Source organism: Sus scrofa, chromosome 15 (assembly GCF_054392235.1).
Source record: "Sus scrofa isolate SSC_HxYL_T2T_F1_AM1 chromosome 15, Sscrofa_HxYL_maternal_Yorkshire_Landrace_v2.0, whole genome shotgun sequence".
NCBI classification, from domain to species: domain Eukaryota; kingdom Metazoa; phylum Chordata; class Mammalia; order Artiodactyla; family Suidae; genus Sus; species Sus scrofa.
The window spans coordinates 37554487-37575462 of record NC_139397.1 but is presented as its reverse complement, the minus strand read 5'-3'; the positions used below and the strand labels follow the sequence as shown (position 1 = coordinate 37575462).

Below are 20976 nucleotides of genomic sequence, written 5' to 3'. Positions count from 1 at the left end.
GGACATGGTTCCATGTTTTTGTTTGCTCTGTTTTCTACTATGTGATTGTCTGGTAACACCCTTTACTCATTTATCTTTTAGATATGTGGTATTTTTCTTGTCAATTTGAATAAAATTTCTATTCTAGATTTAAATATTTTGTCATGGTACTTCTCAGGCTTTTCTTCTGTTTGTGTGTTGCTTTTCATTGTATGCAAAGTACCTAAGTTGATTAGGTCCAATTAACTTGGGTCTATTTGGTTTTGTTTCCAAATGACAATGTCATCATTTTTGCATGGATTTGATAAAAACCTGTTCTATTTCAGCTCGTTTTAAATTATGTTTAATCCTTAAACTGATGTAGAGTTCATTTTTATTTAGTCTAAAATGTGGCTCCATCCTAGTTTTTCTGCTTCTTATCCTAATACCATTTATCAAGTAACTTCTTTATACGCATTTGGAGATACTTCATTATATATTTGTTTTTTATATCTAATTTTAACCATGTATTCTTTCTTTATTGGTTTACACTTCTATTTCTATGCAGGTTCCATGATGAAGTTAATGGTTTTTATTGTTGTTGTTTGTCATTTGCTTTATTTATGTGCTATTTCTTTGTCAGTCCCTTCTAGCCGAAGACCACTAGGAACAGAACTGTAGTTGAACAAGTTGGGTTTATTGCTGGTTATAGAGAGGAAAACCACAGCCAACAGGGAACCATCCAGCATCTCAGTAAGAGGGCATCAGAAAAGACTTATGGAATTTGGACTTAGTTTAGGTGATTTGGGAGAAGCTACAAGAAAGTAGGTCTTTGCTCTGGGTTGGATGCTTTAAGGAGGGGCAATTCAGTGAATGGGTATCTAAATAAATCTCTCTAAGACTAGGGGAATGAATCAAGATTAAAGCTGTTTTTTTTATAATAGCCAGTGTAGGGTGATATTTGGTCATTTTGGGGGATTTGAACAGTGTTCAGGTTCTTGTCCACATACAAACATGATTACAGAGTAATGGTCACATTTTTGCTTTGATCCTTGTGACTGTGTCTGATGTTCATGTTCTTTGGAATTATTTATATCTAACACCAAAGCCTAGTATGAGTGCAGGCCAGCTCCCAACAACATCATGACCTTGCTAAGAGTACCTGATTAGCTCTCAGATGTCAGTTTCTTTTCTGTGGAAAGGTTCATTTGTGCTGTATATTAGATTCCAGATATGTGGTATCATATGGTATTTGTCTTTCTCTTTTTGATTTACTTCACATAACCTTCCTTTTGTTAATGTGGTGTATCATATTGATTAATTTGTGAATATTGAACCAGGGGGAGCAGTGCTGGAGCAAGAGGGGTCTGTGTGGGCTCTTGCCTCATGACAGGGAGCGAGCTATGGCAGGCCAGCCTTAGACAGGTCAAGGCTGCCTCCAGTGCACTGCCTGTTCAAGCGCCAGCAGTAGCTGCCCTGCCCTGCTCAGACACAGCCTCATGTCCGAGTCTCCTGTGTCCCTCACAGTTGATCACTCCCCCAAGCCTCTGCCTCCCCTGCCCTGCTATAGAGCTGCACCACAGAAAAGACTAGGCCTTTGAGGGCTCTCGGTCTGTATCAGGGTGCAACCTGTGGGGTCCAGGTACTGTCAGAGATTAGGGCTGCGTCTGATGCGCTGCCTGAGTACGTGCCAGCAATGGATGCCCCACCCCTCTTCAGACACCACCTGAGGTCTTCTTCACCTCTGAGTCCCACAGCTGAGCTCTCTCCAGTCGTGGCAGCCCTCAGTCAATTGTGGAGCTGTGGCGTGAAGTAAACTGGGCAGGAGCATTCACGAGTTCGGGCTGGAGCACAAGCTGGAACTGTTGTGGGAAACCAGCAGCCACTGGAGCAGTCCTCATTCTGCCTCCACCCTGCCAGAAGAGCAAGCCACCCCGGGTACGCTTCTCACCAGTCTCCCAGCTTCCCACAGCCCTCCTGGTAGCTCCACTAGCACTGTAGTCAGCAAGAGGCATCATCCTCCCTGTGCTGGACCCAGGAATGCAGTGTCAGTACGTGGCTTGACCTGCTCCCTTCCCAGGGCGGATCTCTTCCTGTGTGATCTCCCTTTTCCTGAGTCCCCTGCTAGGACCCTACCTGATCACTTTTCTTCCCTTCCTACGCAGTTATGTGTGGATCTTTCTTACAGCCTTGGTTGTACAGGAGTATTCCTGTCAGTGTTCAGTTAGATTTCAGTGAGAATTGTTCCACGTGTAGGTGTATTTTTTCTTTTTATGACTGCACTCAAGGCAAATGGAAGTTCCCAGGCTAGGAATCAAATTCAGGCTGCAGCTGAAGCAAGGCTGGATCCTTAACCTACTGTGCTGGGCAGGGGATTGAAACCACACCTCAGCAGTGACCCAAGCTGCTGCAGAGACAGTGCTGGATCCTTACCTTGCTGTGCCACAGCAGGAACTCCATGTATTTTTGATGTGTTCATGAGGGAAGGTGAGTTCCATGCCCTCCTACTCTGGCATTTTGATCATCTCCATGCCGGGTATTTTTTGTACCTTATTTAATTTTCAAAAGAGTGTTCTACCGCCTAGCTTGGAATCTTCTGCCTTCCTTCATTATACTTACTCATATGCAATCGAAATGACCTCTTGGTGTGTATGTGGACCACATTTTACTCCTCTCTGCAAGCTTGGAGCCTCACCAAGCCTGTGGCAGTGTTGGTGCTCATTACATAAGCAAGTGATACCATATCTGTTTTGCAAATGAAGTAAAGCTCAGAGGGGTTAAGTAACTTGTCCACTACCATGTAGCTAATTAGTTCCAGGTTTGCCTACAGGACTGTCTGACTTTGAGACTTTTCTCTTTGTCAAGGTGGAATATCCTCAGGCGGCAGCAGTGACAGCCTCCTTTGGCCATCCTTAGCATCTGCTTTCCAGGCTTTGCAGTGACCAACGCCTCTTTAGACTCTCCCATTGTCTGACTCCTACTTTGGGCCAAGTGGAGTGAAGAGGCCAGGTCATATTGTGAACTAACCACAGAAATGAGTACAAATGAAAATGATGCTGCCCAAGCACACTGTCACACCTAACTGAAAATTGTGGGGTTTTCCATCCGGGGTATGTGAGTGGCCTGTCATATCACTGGACAATGCCGCATTAGGATGTTCTCGTCCATACTCTCCAGAGTGTCACATCCTAGCCAGAAGACTGTTGACGTCTTGATCTTATTTTAAGATAAGATGTGTTTTGGGTCCTCAAGGGACTTATTTGTGGAAGGAATTCTTTTTCTTGATAAGCTTTGAAATTTTCCAGTCCAGCAATTAAGAATTCTGGCACCATTGTTTCTGAGAGCGATTCTCTGGTGGTTCATTGGAAGCCTATACTCTGTCTCAAAATTATATCTTTCAGGAGCATCTGAGGAATCTCACTAGCTAAGTAGGGCCTGGGTGTCACCACAGAGAAGTAATGGCCAGGGTCTGGTCAGGGATGCACATGTGAAAACACAGTGAAAAGGGTCTCCTAGAGAATGCAGACAACCACACTTGTAGATTTACTTTACATTAGAGTAGGTTTTGTCCGCCTCCACCATGATCATTTTTATCCCACTTCTTGATGCAACCGGCAGAGAACATTGTCTCTTATGATCTGTCTAACCTGAACTGTAGCTTTAGAGGAACCTTTTGGTTGCATGTAATAGAAACTCTGCCCAGAATGATGATATAAGAAAAAAAAAAAAAAAAAAAGACTTTTTCAGCACTTATAACTAGGGGTAAGAGCTGTCCATGAATGCAGGGACCCTAGGGCTTTGGACCACCTGTGCCTTTGCTTCACTCTCTTTTTATCACCTTGGGGACCTCACCACAGGCTGCTTAAATCTATAGCACCTTCCCTACATCTGCATCAAACTCTAAGGAAGGATCCTCTAAAGTTTGGCACAGCTCAGGTCACATAGTCCTTCCTTGGCCATTTGTTCTGGCCTAGATATGGGCTTGTTGATTGGCAGCCCCTCTGAAACAAGAAAGAGCAGGAGACAGTGATTTCCCAAAACAAGGTGTTACCGTTACCAAACCCAGGGGTGCTGGGCACACATGACAGCTGTACCGTCATAACCTTTGTTAATGGAAGGCCCTCAGGAAATCGGAGTAACTACACTGGATGGAACTGACCCACAAGAAGCCATTGTTAATGTATCATCTACCCCCTTCACATTGTTATTTCTCTACCCTGGTTTTAGAGTCCCAATTAGTGTTAGGAGGCCTTCTCAAAAATAAGAAAATTGCTGTAATTTTGGAGGTATTTTAAGTCTTTGGCTTGATTTCTTTTCTGCCAGACATTGAAAGAATTGACCCCTGGATGGGATGATTTCTTTTTTCAGCAAACATCTACTGAGCATATACTATGTACTAGACAGTGTGAGGTAGAGGGGCGGCCGTATGTGAGTGAGCCATGGATGCTGCCCTGAGGAGCTTCCAGCCAGGAGTCAGTCAGTTGAGGTGAAATGGAAAAGAACAGTTTAAGAGGCTGGCAACTGAGTGAGGATACTAACCCCAGGGACCTTGCGTGGGACAGACAGTCATGGGATGCTTAGCAACCAGGAGACCCTGACTCTTTTGCTGGAACCAGTGTGATTTCTAATAAGCTTAGTTATGAATGTTCCTAAGCTCATCATCCGGCCCCACCCCAGCCCATTTTTTTCTAGCAGCATTGGCATGTGGTGTTTGTAAGAAAGAGTGGTACAGGGGAGGAGGCCCTTGGGGCCCTCCTGCTGTGGCCACAGGTAGAAAAACCAGTTGGCATCAAGGAGACAAGGACAGGGTGGATTTTTAAATCCCTTCCTTCTGTGCTCCATTTCTCCACATAAGGTCCCAGGTCTTAGACAGGTCATATTTTAAATCTGTATACTTCAGGAGGGCCAAGATGTCATCTTTCCCCTCTGTATCCCCATTGCCTGGCGTAAGGATCACTCAGCAGATGCTGACGGGAGACTCTGGAGACTTACCCACTGGAGGGCGGCTCTCCCTCCTAGGGCTTTGCTCTGACATGTGGGCCAGCTTCTTGTTGTCTCCATAGCACTTTCAGCAAGGTGCTACATCATTTGTCTTTGTCCATCTCCCAGGACTAGAATATTTGCTGTCAACAAGGGCTGGGAGCATTGTATATGCCCGTGCCTAACATAATGGGGTTTCATAAACATTTGTCAAAAGAAAGAAGGAAAAAGAAGGAATCAGGAGAGCTTTCAGACCCTCTCTTCCTTTGTGGCACAATGAAGGCTTGAGAATGTGGCGGGTATGACACCGAGTATGTGTCACCTGACTAGACTCTGAAGATCCAGGGGTGAAGTCTGTGTCTCACCTAACACTGTGCTCCACACGTAAATAGGGTCTGAGTAAAGTGTAGTTGGACGAAACAAAGGAAGGTAGGGAAAGAAATTTAAAACTGAATCATGTAACTAGAGATTCTCATACTAAATAAAGTTAGAGAAGTTCCATATGATATCATTTATAATTGGAATCTAAAATATGCCACAAATGAACCTATCTACAAAACAGAAACAGAAAACAGACTTATAGTTGCAGCATGTGGGGTGGGGGGCATGGGGGATGGACTGGGAGTTTGGGGTTAGTAGATGCAAACTATTACATTTAGATGGATAAGCAATGAGGTCCTACTGTACAGCACAGGGAGCTATATTCAATCTCTTGGGATAGATTATGATGGAAGATAAAATGAAAAGAAGAACATGTATGTATGTATGACTGGGTCGCTTTGCTACTACACAGCAGAAATTGCCACAACATTGTAAATCAACTATGCCTTAATTTAAAAATTTTTTAAAACTGAGTCAGAATTTAGAGATGAAAGAACCTTATAAATCTGGAGAGAATAATGCTAATATGTTTGTGTCACAAAACTGCTCCAAGACTTCCTAAATTCTGAGTGACTAAATTATGTAATGTGCAAAAACTAACAGCACAGAGAAGGATATTAGTTAATGAATTGTTGCCTTGGTAGGATTGTCTCAAGCCGTATAGCATAACCTGCTCCTTTCAGAGTCTTAATCAATTTGAATAAAGATGTAGAAATTAGCTTCATCAGACCTAAATGTTATATAAAGCTAAAAAAAGAAAAGGAGGCTAATACATTGGAGAATAGAGACAACATTCAAAAATATCCCAAATTGAAATTTTAAGCCCAAACAAATAAATTCATTTCTTAAAGGAGGTAAGAGTGAACAATTTGATTTCAGAACAATCAATCATACCAGTTCAGGATTTGATAAGGATGCCATGCCTGACCTGACATTAGTTCATGGGGGTAAAAAGCCAAAGCTTTAGGATGCTGTTCACACCTACATGTTGGTCACATTCCGGACAGGGAGACTGTATTGCTCACCTTAAGACCCAGAGCTGTGCTTTAGATTCAGCAAGGCTACATGAATATGGGTCTTTGAAATTCAGGGGGTTTCATTAGTGGGAGTCAAGAGTATTGAAAAGAACGTTTATGTATCCGGTTTCATTAGTAGGAGCAGAGTGTAGATCAGGAACCATGGATGCTGCTGTCCCACCATGCTCAGAGTCCATCAAGGAACGCCTGAAAGGGATGACAAGCTAGGGTGATGCCTGAGGATAGCAGCCAGGATGCTGGAAGGAACTGACATCTTGGTATAGAAAGAGAGAGGACAGAGCTGTGGATGCTCCTGTCTTAGAAAAGTTGACCTGTTCTGTGAAAGTGATTACACTTTGTATCTGTGGCTTCTGGGAGTAACGGGCATGTGTTTGAGTTTGCACATCCATTTCTGCTGTTTGTTACTGCTGGCTTTTGCTCATGATTCTTTGACTTCGTTTGTGGTCTTGATTTTTGGCTGTGAGTTCATGTTGTGTAGAAATTTATCTCTAGAAGGTCTTTGAGGCCTCAAGTTGAAGCTCTGTTCTTCCAGAAAGGATTTCCTCTTGCTCCGATACGCACCTAGGCCTACCCAGCAAAAGCCCATTGTACACATGGTCTTGATTGGTAGATTCTTTTGGCCCATCCAGGTAGTGTGTGAGTTTAGGTTATAGAACTACATGAGGGGGAGTTCCCGTTGTGTCTCAGTGGTAACAAGCCCAACTAGTATCCAGGAGTAATCTAGTTCAATCCGTGGCCTTGCTCAGTGGGTTAAGGATCCGGCCTTGCCATGAGCTGTGGTATAGGTCGCCGCCATGACTCAGATCTGGCATTGCTTTGACTGTGGTGTTGGCTGGAGGCTACAGCTCCGATTCGACCCCTAGCCTGGGAACCTCCACATGCCTTGGCTGCGGCCCTAAAATGACAAAAAGGTAAAAGAGAAAAGAACTACATGAGGGCAAATCTGCAGTTATAGAATCTCATTGCAGATTCTCTTTCCTTTTACATCTGTGTCTGGGATTATGCAAAGCAGTTGTTGAGTTATGAAAATCAAAGCTAGAGATCAACTGGCTTTGGCAAATACTCTCAAGAAAAGACCCAACTTCCATGGGTACACCCGCCTGGATTTTTTTATTGACTTTTTGGCCTTCTAGGATTTCTTACATTCTTGCCAGCAAATAGATTTTTTTTTTAAGATTGAAAAAATAAATATTTTATGTTGTCTCTTGTTTTCAACAGGAGAGTTGGTCAAGGTCCAGAAACTGGAGTCCATCTGTTCAGTTCAGAGAGCTTGTGGCACCCCCATGAGATAGGAACCCTTTATTATTGACAGTTTAGTGGCCATAATTTGGTGGGGGGTTGGGAGGGGATGACAGAGATTTCATTGGTATGTAGATAACCTTTTGGGTCTCTTTCATTTTAAAAGTACATAGTTTTAGCTAAAGTAATCATTTTTTGTTTCTCTTAGGAATTTACTGTTTTGAACTGGACTAATATTACCAAGTGACATTTATATTTGGTTCCCCTAAGAATAGTAGTTGCAAACATCTGTCAGTTATTAGAAAACATTGAATCTGCACCAGAAGTCATCTTAATCCACCCTATAGTTTTGAAAGCACGTTCTTAATCTCAAATTGTTGAACAAAATTAGATTGGCACTTCAGCCCTCGCTCTAATGCAAACATAAATGGAATATTTATAAATGGCTGGCATTCTTTGAGAGGTGTTGCACTTTACAAGTAGAAATCAGTTAGGATACCCCAAGGATTTAATCTGTCAAGGATTTAATATAAAGCCCTTCTGTTCTCCATCCATCCAACTTTGTCTCTTCCTTTAAGAACCAACTTGGTCGTCTCTGGTTTTCCTCCCACTTGTGACTCAGTAAACAGAATGCCATATGGGCCATACTGTTTCAAAGACTGATTTCTGTGCTCAGCAGTCTGGCAAAAACTAGACCTTTCTCTTGGCTTTGAGGAGGGTATTTGAAAGAAGTGAAAAATTTAGATTACTCAGTAAAAAGAATGTCTGAAATATAGAGCAGTCAGCTTTCCATTGACCAGGTTAAGAACTCTCAATTCAACTCTGGAATAAATTATTTTTTTCCTATAAAAATATAACTTCCCATTTAAAAAAAAGCAGTTTGCATAGCACCATCTCTAGACCCAGGAAAATGGAGGAACTCACAAATGTATATGTTGGGCCTATTCATGTGCATATTATTCATTTTAATTTAATTACTGGAGAAATGTCAAATATGAAAATGGCACTTCATATCCCGATATTAATGTATATTAATGTTTTGCAGATGCAAATTTAAGGGACTACACAGAGCAGTGAGAATTGCTACCTAGCCATAAGAAAGGATTTTTGAAAGCCCATGTTGCTTGAAACATACACTCTCATAACAGATGTAAGAGTAAGTTTGTATGGAGACTTCAGCATCCTTTTTGTGCACTACAAGTATTTTCGCTCTATTTGGTTGAAGTAGCTGTCTAGTAAGAATGGAATCAAAAAGAACTTTCCACTCTCAGTGGTATGGGTTGGCTCACTGCATTGGTTGGAGCTCAGTGTTAATGAGGCTGTTCCAGTCTGTGAGTAGATTCCCAAGTGAGCCAAGCCCCATCAAGTAATGGTTCTAAAAGTTTTTAATTTCAGGAGTTCCCATTGTGGCTCAGCAGATTAAAAACCCAACATAGTGTCCATGAGAATGTGGATTCAATCCTTGGCCTTGCTCAGTGGGTTAAGGATCTGGCGTTGCTACAAGCTGCAGTGTAGGCTGCAGACACAGCGTTGCTATGGCTGTGGTGTAGGCCATCAGCTGCAGCTCCAGTTTGACCCCTAGCCTGGGAACTTCCCTATGTGGCCTTAAAAAGAAAAAATTTTTGTAATTTCAGGACCCTGTAAGAACTCTTAAAAATTACTGAAGTCCTCAAAGCTTATATATTAATTCACTTACAAATAGCAATAATAAATGCATTACATATTAACATTAGAGCAATAATATCGTCACATGTCATACAACATGTACAATCACAATTTCACTGTACAATCATGACAGAATTAGAGAAAAAAAATCATACCTTAGTGTCATTATGAAAAGGATTTTCATCACAAAAACCTCCCTGAAAGTATCTTAAGGGGGTCCGTGTGGCTAAAAATTTAAATCGAGGTAGCAGGGGTACAGGATAGCCAGCCATAGCTCTGAAATCCTCTTTCCATATATCAAGATAGCTACTGGTTTTCCTGCAATATGGGTTCTCAGAAGTAAAATCGAAAGTCATAATTTTGAACAAAGCTGAGCATGTTGCAAAGTACGCTGGTAAGAGGTGGAAAAATGGAAGCTGGTGGGAAATGCAGTTTTCGTTCTTTGTTTTTTATTTTTATTTTTTGTCTTGTCTTTTTAGCGTCGCACCCGTGGCACATGGAGGTTTCCAGGCTAGGGGTCTAATTGAAGCTGTAGCTGCCAGCCTACGCCACAGCCACAGCAATGCCAGATCTGAGCCACATCTGCGACCTATACCACAGCTCACAGCAATGCTGGATCCTTAACCCACTGAGCAAGGCCAGGAATCGAACCCACAACCTTATGGTTCTATTTGGATTCATTTCTGCTGCACCACAACGGGAACTCCCATGTTTCATTCTTTAGGGACCTTGACCCTAAAAGCAGTTTATCAGCAGGAAAGCATACTAAGAGTTGGAGACCTCATCCAACTCCTGCCCAAGGTGTGGAACAGAACTGCATGAAGATATGCTGACCTCCCCCCACCACCCCCAAAAACAGGAGGTGAGTGAGATGCAGATTCCCCTGGTGTCTGCTCACCCACAGCTTGGCCTGACCCAAAGCCAGAAAGACAGCTGAAGGAGGTCAGGGCACACAGGCTAATCCTGATATCTGACATGGAGATAATTCTGTGACTGGGGAAGTGATTCCATTTCAGATATCAATAAATCATGAGCTAGAAGGTTTATGTAATTCTGCTAGTAAAGTAAAATGCTCTGAGGATGTGCCAGTGACAGTATGGAAATCAGTATCAAGGAATCTAAGCTGGATATTAAAACTCAAATCCGACATTAACTATAAGAAAAAAAGCAGCTAAATATATAACAGACAAAAGTGGCCAAATTGATAAAATAGTTCAAGGTGATGCCCCCCAAAAAAGTGGAAGAGATGTAATTAGTCAATTATAATTAATATTTCTGACAACTGATTTAAAAATCGGGAGGGAGTGCTCTTTCCTCCCCCCCCCCCTTTGTTTTAAATTTTATTTATTTTTTTTTCCCCACTGTACAGCAAGGGGATCAAGTTATCCTTACATGTATACATTACAATTACATTTTTTCCCCACCCTTTGTTCTGTTGCAACATGAGTATCTAGACATAGTTCTCAATGCTATTCAGCAGGATCTCCTTGTAAATCTATTCTAAGTTGTGTCTGATAAGCCCAAGCTCCCGATCCCTCCCACTCCCTCCCCCTCCCATCAGGCAGCCACAAGTCTCTTCTCCAAGTCCATGATTTTCTTTTCTGAGGAGATGTTCATTTGTGCTAGGTATTAGATTCCAGTTATAAGTGATATCATATGGTATTTGTCTTTGTCTTTCTGGCTTATTTCGCTCAGTATGAGATTCTCTAGTTTTCTCCATGTTGCTGCAAATGGCATTATGTCATTCTTTTTTATGGCTGAGTAGTATTCCATTGTGTATATATACCACATCTTCTGAATCCAATCATCTGTTGATGGACATTTGGGTTGTTTCCATGTCCTGGCTATTGTGAATAGTGCTTCAATGAATATGTGGGTGCATGTGTCTCTTTTAAGTAGATATTGTCCAGATATATGCCCAAGAGTGGGATTGCGGGGTCATATGGAAGTTCTCTGTATAGATTTCTGTACCAGTTTACATTCCCACCAGCAGTGCAGGAGGGTTCACTTTTCTCCACAGCCCCTCCAGCGCTTGTTATTTGTGGATTTAGTAATGATGGCCATTCTGACTGGTGTGAGGTGGTATCTCATGGTAGTTTTGATTTGCATTTCTCTTATAATCAACGATGTTGAGCATTTTTTCATGTGTTTGCTGGCCATCTGTATATCTTCCTTGGAGAAATGTCTATTCACTTTTCCCCTTTTTTTTATACTCTCAAATAATTTTCAGAAACAGTTCTCCTTGGCTGGATTATAGGTCGTAAATATCTTGATGTGTCCAAAGTCAATTGCATTTTTAAAAGTTACTTCCAGTTCCCAGAAATTCAGATAAGCTGGAGTATGTTAGTTGACATTGTCTAAAATCCCAGGTTTTGAGGCTAGCTATGTTGTAATACCAAATGCTTAGTGTTCCTATTTCCTTTATGGACTACCAGCCCATGAGGTAGAAAATGGCATTTCTGGAATTCCCATCATGGCGCCATGGAAATCCAACTAGGAACCATGAGGTTGCAGGTTCAATCCCTGGCCTCACTCAGTGGGTTAAGAATCGGGCATTGCCATGAGCTACGGTGTAGGTTGCAGACATGGCTCGGATATGGTGTTGCTGTGGCTGTGGTATAGGCTGGCAGCTGTAGCTCCGACTTGACCCCTATGTATAGCAACCTCTATAAGCCACAGGTGTGTCCCTAAAAAGCAAAAAAAAAAAAAAAAGAAAGTGTTTCTTGCCATTTTATACAACCATGTCCTGCTTGTTGTCTACCACCTCCAGAGTCCTTAAGCAGCAAAAATACTCATCATCTGTCAATAAGGTCTGAATCATTCAGGGAAACTCTTAGCCAATGTAAATGGTGACCACATCATCCAATTTCTCCACCTTCTTACTTTCCATCTCTTTTCCCCAGAGGTATGTCTTCCAAAACTTTCAAGCTCATGATCATTATTAAAACATGCATGGAAAATCAAATATTCAAATAGTTTTATTGCACTTGGGCTTGAAATCTACCATTATCATGGAATTGGGATATTTCCTGTAAAAGGAAATATGGCGATAGTGCGTATTCATTGTTTAATAAAGTTCTCCTCTGTGATCATTCAAGAAGTGTTTTAAAGACACCTGTTGGAATATAGTCAACTTTCTTGTTTCTTCTTTCTGGGACTTCCCTCTGGGTTTTTGAGGCAAGTGTGTGTTTTCAGTATCTATACCACGCTGCCTCCTTTGCATGGTTTCTTGATAATGTTGCTATATTCATCTCACCCAGAAAATTCTCCCTCTCTCACCTCTAGTCCCAACAGTCTTTACGTCCTGTCCAACTCTTCTTCTCCATCCCCATGTCACTTACACAACTTCAGGAACTCCCTTCTGCCTCCCTCAGCAACACTCACCCCTCTCTCAACACCAGAAGAATAGATATCAGAAATGGGCCTGTGGAAGGGGAGAAATTAAGTTGAGAGGTCGTTTCTTTTCATAGTGAGTGCTTATGAATGGTCAAACTTTTTAACCCTATGCTTGTAATATTTTGATGAATGTGAATCAATCCATCATTCTTGATAACTCCAGAATGGTCTTATAAAGATGGTAAGATGGCTGTGTTATTCCTCTACATAAGACCCATTTCTGGAGTTCGTGTTGTGGCTCGGCAGGTTAAGGACCCAACATAATGTCCAAGAAGATGTGGGTTTGATCCCTGTCCTCGTTCAGTGGGTTAAGGATCCAGCTTTGCCGTGAGCTGAGGCATAAGTTGCAGATGCAGCTCCAATTCAACCCCTAGCCCAGGAACTTCTGGGCTAGTGCAGCCCTAAAAAGGAAAATGACCCATTGCTTATGTGATATCAGCCTAACCGCAGTTATATATCCCTGTGCTCTTGCATGTGCTGTTTGCTCTGTCAGGAATATAGATTCTCTTGATAGGGCTTTTGATCAGATCTTCTCTGAATTGGGTTTTAGACAGGACCCTGTGCTTTGCCAGCTTGATCATGACCAGCTGCCCAGTAGTGTCCTGCACAGACTAAGCAGGGATGGGACTGTCTTCATGAACTGGGATGGGCTAACTAAATCCTTTGAATCTTCATTCTGTCTTCCACAGCAGTCTGAGCTCTCAGCTGAAGAAAGTCCAGAAAAATTAGGAACCTCCCAACTGCATCGTCGAAAAGTCATCTCCTTGAACAAGCAGATTCTGCAGAAGACCAAACAACTGGAAGAGGTTGGTGTTTTTTTTTTTTTATAATTTCATTCAAGTAAAGTGAAACCATTATTCAAGAAGGGATACACTGGAGAAGAAGTTAAGATTTCTGGGTTAGAATGGTCAAAGGAGGTTCTAGAAGAGGGGTCAGCAGACTTGGACCATTGGGCAATCCAGCCACCACCGATTTTTGTAAATAGGCACAAACACATGAACACTCATTCCTTACAAATTTTCTGTCGCTGCTTTCAAGCTCCAGTGGCGTAATTGAGACCTACAAAGCCTAAAATATTTACTTCCTGGCCCTTTACAGAGGACATTTGCCAGCTTCTATTCTAGAAGAAGATCACAAGGCAAGAAGAGCGTTCATTAATTCACAAAGATTAGCTGATCACCACTGTGTGCTGGGCACTGAGCCAGGCTGTGGTGGTGAATGAAGTCATGGTCTCTGCTCGCAGGCCTCTGAAGGTCGTCATGGGGACATGTCCACTAAACAAGTACATCACTTCATTACAGCTATGATAGGGAGCTGAGAGAGTGACAAGGCGGGAGGCCCAGCCTAGCCTTGGTCACAGAGGACAGCGGCTGGGAAGCTGAGAAGGTGTCAGCTGGCAGGATGTCTGCAAGGATAGGGTAGGGACTTAGGAAACAGAGGAAGGGTCTTGGCCAGTTTCTCTTTTGTGCCTGGAGAGTCATGAGTAAGGCAGGTGGTCACAGAGTGCAATCAGACAGGACCTACCAGGTCATGTTAGGGACAGTGGAAGCTGTTGGAGTGACCTGATCAGATTTGTGTGTCTGGAAGACCTTTCTGTTTACCGTGGGAGCATGAACTGTTTGGACCTAGGTGAGAAGGGATGCATATTTATGTGTCTGAAATACCTTTCTGTTTACTGTGGGAGCATGAACTGTTTGGACCTAGGTGAGAAGAAGCACTAGGAGGCTGATCCAGCAATCCAGAACTGATCTGTGGATGGCTTTGACTGGTGGAAGTAAGATAGTGGAGGAAACCAGATCACTTTTGAAAGAGCTTTAGGAGATGGCATTCTGTCATACTTAGTCATGGATGGGACTATTTTGGAAAGACTTTGCTAAATTTGCTTTGGAAAGTAGACATAAGAGGAGGCTGTGGAGTCTGACTCAGAGCAGTCATTAGAAGATGAGGTGCTATATGCTTCAGTTGATTTGGCAATAAGATTAAATTAATTAGAAAAAATACATGTAGCAGAATATTATGGGAATGAATGTGGCTTTCTAAAGAATAGCTCACCAGTAGTTCCCATAACAGTTGATTTTTCAATAATGGGTGCCATTGACATTTTGAACATGTGCATTTTTCATCCTTTCAAATCCCATATATTCGTCATTATATCAAATGGTTCTGCTTAGTCATTTTCTTTGTTTGAATTTGTTCAATCAGAATTTGTTCAACTATGGCTGAACAAACAATAGGTTGGTTTTTAATAAAATGCTCTGGATCATAAGCAAGCAAGGATGTAAAGATTGACTGTGATTTGGTTTCTGTTTGGTAATTTGTTCAGACTTTTTTTTTTTTTTTTTCTTTTTACTGCCACACCTACATCATATGGAAGTTCCTGGGCTAGGGGTCAGAGCTTCAGCTTCAGGCCTAAGCACCACAGCCACAGCAGTAAGCCAGATCCGAACCACATCTGCAACACTCCACAGCTTGTGGCAATGCCAGGTCCTTAACCCATTGAGCAAGGCTAGGGATTGAACCTGTATCCTCATGGATGCTAGTCGGGTTCTTAACCTGCTGAGCCACAATGGGAACTCCTGTTTAGACATTTTAATGCTTAGCTCAGGGAGTGGCATCTCTACTCCTGACCTTTGCCAGTGATGAGAATCTGAAAGTGATTGACTAAGGAAGAATTCAGGAGTTCCTATTGTGGCGCAGTGGAAACAAATCCGACTAGGAACCATGAGGTTGTGGGTTTGATCCCTGCCCTCACTCAGCAGGTTAAGGATCCAGCATTACCATGAGGTATGGCATAGGTTGCAGATGAGGCTCAGATCCGGTTTGCTATGGCCGTGGTGCAGACCAGCAGCTGTAGCTCCAATTCGACCCCTAGCCTGGGAAGCTCTATCTGCTGCGGGTGTGGCCCTAAAAAAAGAAAAAAGAAAAAAAGAAGGAGAGAATTCATCACAGAATCAAGATGAGTATGAATCACGGATGAGGAGACTTTCTTATAACTTCTTTATCCTCTGCAGAAGGATCATTTTGAGGAAACTGCAGACCCTGTGAGCCAGAGAGGTTCAGCATGAGTTGATGTTGCCTTTATCTCCATTCTAAACTTGGGAAAAAAGAATGCTCATTCTTGTTTCAAATGGCAGTCCTGGCACGTTCTCAGTCCAGCTGGAAGGGCAGTCCTCTCAGACCCTCAGGCCCATTTTGCAGCTGGTTCATAACCTGTGTTTACCAGGAGCTGACTATTTTTCTCTCACTCAGCCTGATATCTAGCAAGCTCTCAGTAAAGGACAGTGATCATTATTGCTGTGGCTCATGTTATGAAAGATGACCAGCTGTGCATCAATCCCTTGGCCATGTGGCTGGGCCACCTGAATGAGGAAACTGAGGTGACAAGGGAGAGGTTCACCCAGGTCCCATGTCATATGGGAGCTCAGGGTATCAATGATAACCATGTGTCTGAGGACATTGCTTCAGGATGAAATGAGGATACAGGCAAGGATGCACTTTTTCTGAACAAAAGTTTTATACAGATATAGGGAACAAAAGATTAGAATGGGAGTTCCCTTTGTGGCTCAGTGGGTTAAGAACCCGACATAGTCTCTGCAAGAATGAAGGTTTGATTGCTGGCCTTGCTCGGTGGGTTAAGGATCTGGTGTTGCCACAAGCTGCGTTGTAGGTCGCAAATGTGGCTCAGATCCAGTGTTCCTGTGGCTGTGTTGTAGGCCTCAGCTGCAACTCCAATTTAACCTCTCACCCGAGAACTTTCATATGCTGCAAGTACAGCCGTGTTTTAAAAAAAAAAAAAAGGAGTTCCCGTCGTGGCGCAGTGGTTAACGAATCCGACTAGGAACCATGAGGTTGCGGGTTCAGTCCCTGCCCTTGCTCAGTGGGTTAACGATCCAGCGTTGCCCTGAGCTGTGGTGTAGGTTGCAGACGCGGCTCGGATCCTGTGTTGCTGTGGCTCTGGCGTAGGCTGGTGGCTACAGCTCTGATTGGACGCCTAGCCTGGGAACCTCCATATGCCGCGGGAGCGGCCCAAGAAATAGCAAAAAAAAAAAAAAAAAAAAAAAAGATTCGTATGTTTCTCAAATAAACCTAAATCTGAATGTTTATAAAGATTAAAAACCAACATCAACATTTTCATAAACAGTTTTTCTCAAAAAATGGTTCAACCTCTAAGAATATTTGTGTCGTGTCCCCCACCCCCCGCCCCTGGCCACTTGCTAAACCCATTTTAATTTGCAATGTCCTATCAAGAAAATCTGCAGCTGCTAAACTTTGTTGCTGTCTGTAAATATGCCTTCTGCAAAAGTTTGCTCACTCCGGGTTAGCCAGTCTACAGAAACCCTTCATCTTCTAGGCCTTTGCAAGTTCTTATATCTGGTGCGTTACTGGGGAGAGTGGCTTGTCTGGTTATGAAAACCGAGCTTGTTTTTCACTTATTTTATCACAGGTATCTCTCTGTCCATCATAGTAATGGCTAATAAGGACTTTTTTTAGAGTAATGACAAAGCTTTTCAAAATAACTCATTCAGTTCACACAACATAACATCCTTGCGAAGGAGGTACTATTATGATCCTCATTTGACAAATAAGGAGCCTGAGACACAGAGAAGTGAAGCCATATTACCTGTGTCACACAGCTTGTGGAACCAAGATCTACCTCATTATATCTTTTACTGCATGGTGTGACACAGTGTGTGTGTGTGTGTGAGTATGTTATAATTTTTTACAATTTTTAAAGTATAGTTGATTCACAATGTTGTGCCCATGACATAGTATATATGTACCATAGTTTATTTAACCTGTCCTCAATTCATGAGTAGGTAGGTTTTTCCTGGATTTTTTTTTTTCCCAGTTGTAAATGTATGCTACCGTAAACATCTTTGTGCAAATATGTAAATATTTCTGTAAGATGGCTTTTAGGAAGTGGAATTGCTGGATCAAAAAATATACGCATTTTCAGTTTTTCTAAAAACTGTCAAATTATTCACCAATGATTTTACTACTTTACCTGTCTACCAATTGTATGTAAGAAAATCTTAACTCTTTAAATCCAAGAACCTCTCATCCAAAGTCATGCAGGCAGAAAGCAGCCAGGATACACCCATGGCCTTGGGGAGGAGAGCTATGGAGAGAGTCTTAGCCAACAGAGAAATTGGAGGAGGAAAAGGAGGAGAAGGAATAAAGAACATTACGTGATCCAACAAGAGGCTGTGTTGCAGAAGCATAGAGCTAGAGTGCAACTAGCAAATAGCAAAGAATAAACCTGAGATTGAGGAAAGAGGGTTCCAGAAAGGTAGTGTTAAGCACCAGCTGAGTTTTGAGGAGTTAAGTTTTGGGGTTAATGGTAAAGAAGGAAGTGGGGGTAGGAGAATCACAGCGGATTCCAGCAAGATGAAAACTCAGCTGAGCTACTGGGATTCTCCCCGTTAGAGAAGACATTGTCAGAGAGCCTGTGAAGAAGGCTTTTAGTAGTTAAGTTAACGAGAAGAGCTTTTAGTAGTTAACGAGAAGAGCTGAGTCTTCCCTTCCTTAGCAAGTTCCCATTTCCCTCCAAGATCCAGCCCCTGTGAGCCTTTGTTAGTATAGTATTCCTTGATGAGCAGGCTGACTCTTTCCTTGGCCTCCCTGAGCCGGGCTATGGCCCAGCTCTTCTCCTACATTAATTCCCAGTTTACCAGATCGACTTTTCAAGGGCAAGGGCAGTGCCGTGGTCCTCCACTGCCCACCTTGTTTGAGCAGAGCCTTGCATCAGTGTCAGATGTCAGGGAAGAGGGGGGGCAAGAAGGTGGGTGAAGCAGGTGTGCAGATGGCAAGACCTCTTTCTGGAGCTTCAAGAGTTAAATCACTAGGATTTTAAGAGTAAAAGAAACTTGCTCCAGAAATGCTCTCATCTACCAATGACACAGGTTCATGCAAGCCATCATTGCACAGATGGCTCCCTCTGAAAAGCAAGAAGCCAGAGCCCCCAGCTTCCGTCCTTTATCTTTCCTGCCCTCTGCTTGAGGTGGGTTCCTGAGAGGTCCTGATTGGAAATTCATCAGTCATGAAGATTGGTAACTAGAAGCACAATGTAGGAGCAGTGATTTCTGAAAGGGGCATAATTTCTAATAGGTTGCTTACAGGTCAACAGTGGGATGAGTAACTTTACATTAATTGTTGAGATATAAGATACAATATCATTGTGAATTTGTATGCAGGGAACAAAGGGTCTGATGGGTCCAATAGTGGTTTTCAGACATCCCCTTTTCAAAAGTAGAAATGAGCTTTGAGCTTTGAATGGGAGATTTTCAGATATCTAAAAGTTCATAGACAGAAATTCCGTTCATGGCACAGTGATTAACAAAACCAACTAGGATCCATGAGGATTCGGGTTTGATCCCTGGCCTTGCTCACTGGGTTAAGGATTGGACGTTGCTGTGAGCTGTGGTGTAGACTGGCAGCTGTAGCTCTGATTTGACCCCTAGCCTGGGAACTTCCACATGCTTCAGGTGAGGCCCTAAAAATAAAGTTCACAGACAGCACAAAATACACCTTTTTAGTAAGGAAAAGGGAAATGACATTTTTGAGATGTAAGTTTACAGTTATGAACTGAAGAGTAAAGGTAGTTCATTTCCTTTCTCTTTGTGTCGAAGTCCTGAGTCCTTTCTTCTGTCTGGCATTGTTTGCCATGCAGTCAAACTCTATGCTAGATTCTTGAGTACAGCAGTGCAGTTTGTATCCTGTGAATGGGCAGCTTCATCAACTGAATTGATTGTAGCCATACAGAAAAGTCAGACCTGAACTTGAATCCAGGCTTTATCACTTATCAGCTATGAAACTTTAACAAAGTAACTTAACTCCTCTGAGTCTTTATTTCTTCAGTTGTTAAAAATAAGAATAATGCCTTCTTCCACTGAATGTAAGGAGTCACTGTTAAAATTTATACAGAATTTCTAGTACCTTACCTGACATGCAGTTGGTGTTCATTGAATCTAAAATTTCCACATGCTCAGTTTAAATCATAGCTTACGTTTCTCATCTGTGAAATGTCGATACCTCCCATATCTGTGCTGTTGGGAAGACAGAATGAGGACACATGTCTGATGTCTTTTATCTTTCATTTACAGCTACAGGCAAGTCGTACCAACCTGCAAGCCAAATATGAGGAAAAAAAGAAAACGCTGACAGAGGTGAGCAGATTTCCTTCCTCTGGGGGTCTTTTTGATCTGCACAACTAACAGGATGCCTGCATCATCAGTCTGCATGAAGTCAGGATTCCTTTCTCAGAGCTCAGGTCCATCTGGGATGGAGGATGGTCATATGGAAGCTCATGCCCTGAGCCATCTGTTCACCCACCCATTACGGGGATCAGGAAAGCCTCCTGTGGACAGTAGGCCTGACCAGCAGGGCCAGCCACATGGAAGTCCATGGAGGGTCACTCACAGCACATGGCCCCTGCTCCCCAAGCCACAGACTGTAGAAAGCACCAGAATACTGGATACCTTGAGAGCGAGATTTCTTTGTGTAAGATGACACAACTACAGAGGGACCTAGTTTGTTGTTCAGAATTGCTGGTGAGCCTGTGTGGGAAAAGCACCTTAGGAACTTGTTTGGAAACAAGCGATTTCTGAAGCACTAACCATTCTGTCTCTAGACCAGTGCTCTAGTCTACACATCCTGGACATGAGCTGCAGCAGCTTCCTGCTAACCTTGCTCGAGTCAGACTAGCCCCCACAATCTGAATTGGGTCCTTCCAGTCTACTCTGTTACTATTTCTCCTGGAGTCAGTGGTTTTTGTGAACTGACAGACTCCTTGGTTAGTCTCATCTGAAGTTGAGGGGGGATTCTGTCAACAACCAGGGACCTCTCTGTTCAGTCCCGAGCTTTTCTTCCAATCTCAGGGCTTGTCCCTATACTTGTATACTAAGGTATGGTCATACCACCCCTTAAATTTTGTTAGTACATTGTGCTGTGTTTAACGTTGCACCATACGGCTCCCTGTCCCTGTCTTTATCTCAAGAATCTGAACATAAGACATGGTCAACATTGTTTGATAGTGAAATTTAAGTGTTAATAAAATAGTATACTCATTTAAAAAAGAAGAAGAATTGCTGGTCAACTCCTAGGCAGAATGGGGGAGGGGATGTCAGGAGGAAGAGGAGGGTTGTGGGTCTCTTTTGACCCTGTGATCATTTTCTAACCCAGTTTGTGAGTGTCCTGTCCCTCTTCAGCATTGTAGCGCTGCTTGGCTCCCACTTCCAGTTGTTTAGGAAACCAGGCAAGAAAAACAACCCCTCGTGATGCCAGCTCTGTCGTGAGGGGAGTTTAGATATTTCTCTCTCTG

At 42.7% G+C, this 20976-nt stretch overlaps 1 protein-coding gene across 14 annotated transcripts in view; it reads left to right on the top strand.

Moving 5' to 3' along the window:
• CCDC93 (coiled-coil domain containing 93) overlaps positions 1 to 20976 on the top strand; it is a 100829-nt gene that overhangs the window by 50121 nt on the left and 29732 nt on the right. For 7 of the 14 annotated variants that reach the window (XR_014829097.1, XR_014829096.1, XR_014829095.1 and 4 more), the window contains 2 exons: positions 13346 to 13462; positions 19760 to 19822. Coding sequence is in view for 4 of the 14 variants with exons in the window: in XM_084998725.1 (XP_084854851.1) it covers positions 13346 to 13462; positions 19760 to 19822 (180 nt within the window). In the remaining 10 variants the exon portion in view is untranslated. Of the gene's footprint in view, positions 1 to 13345; positions 16720 to 19759; positions 20551 to 20976 lie in introns of those variants that run through there. The other 7 variants (XR_014829103.1, XR_014829094.1, XR_014829099.1 and 4 more) reach the window with 7 other exon arrangements.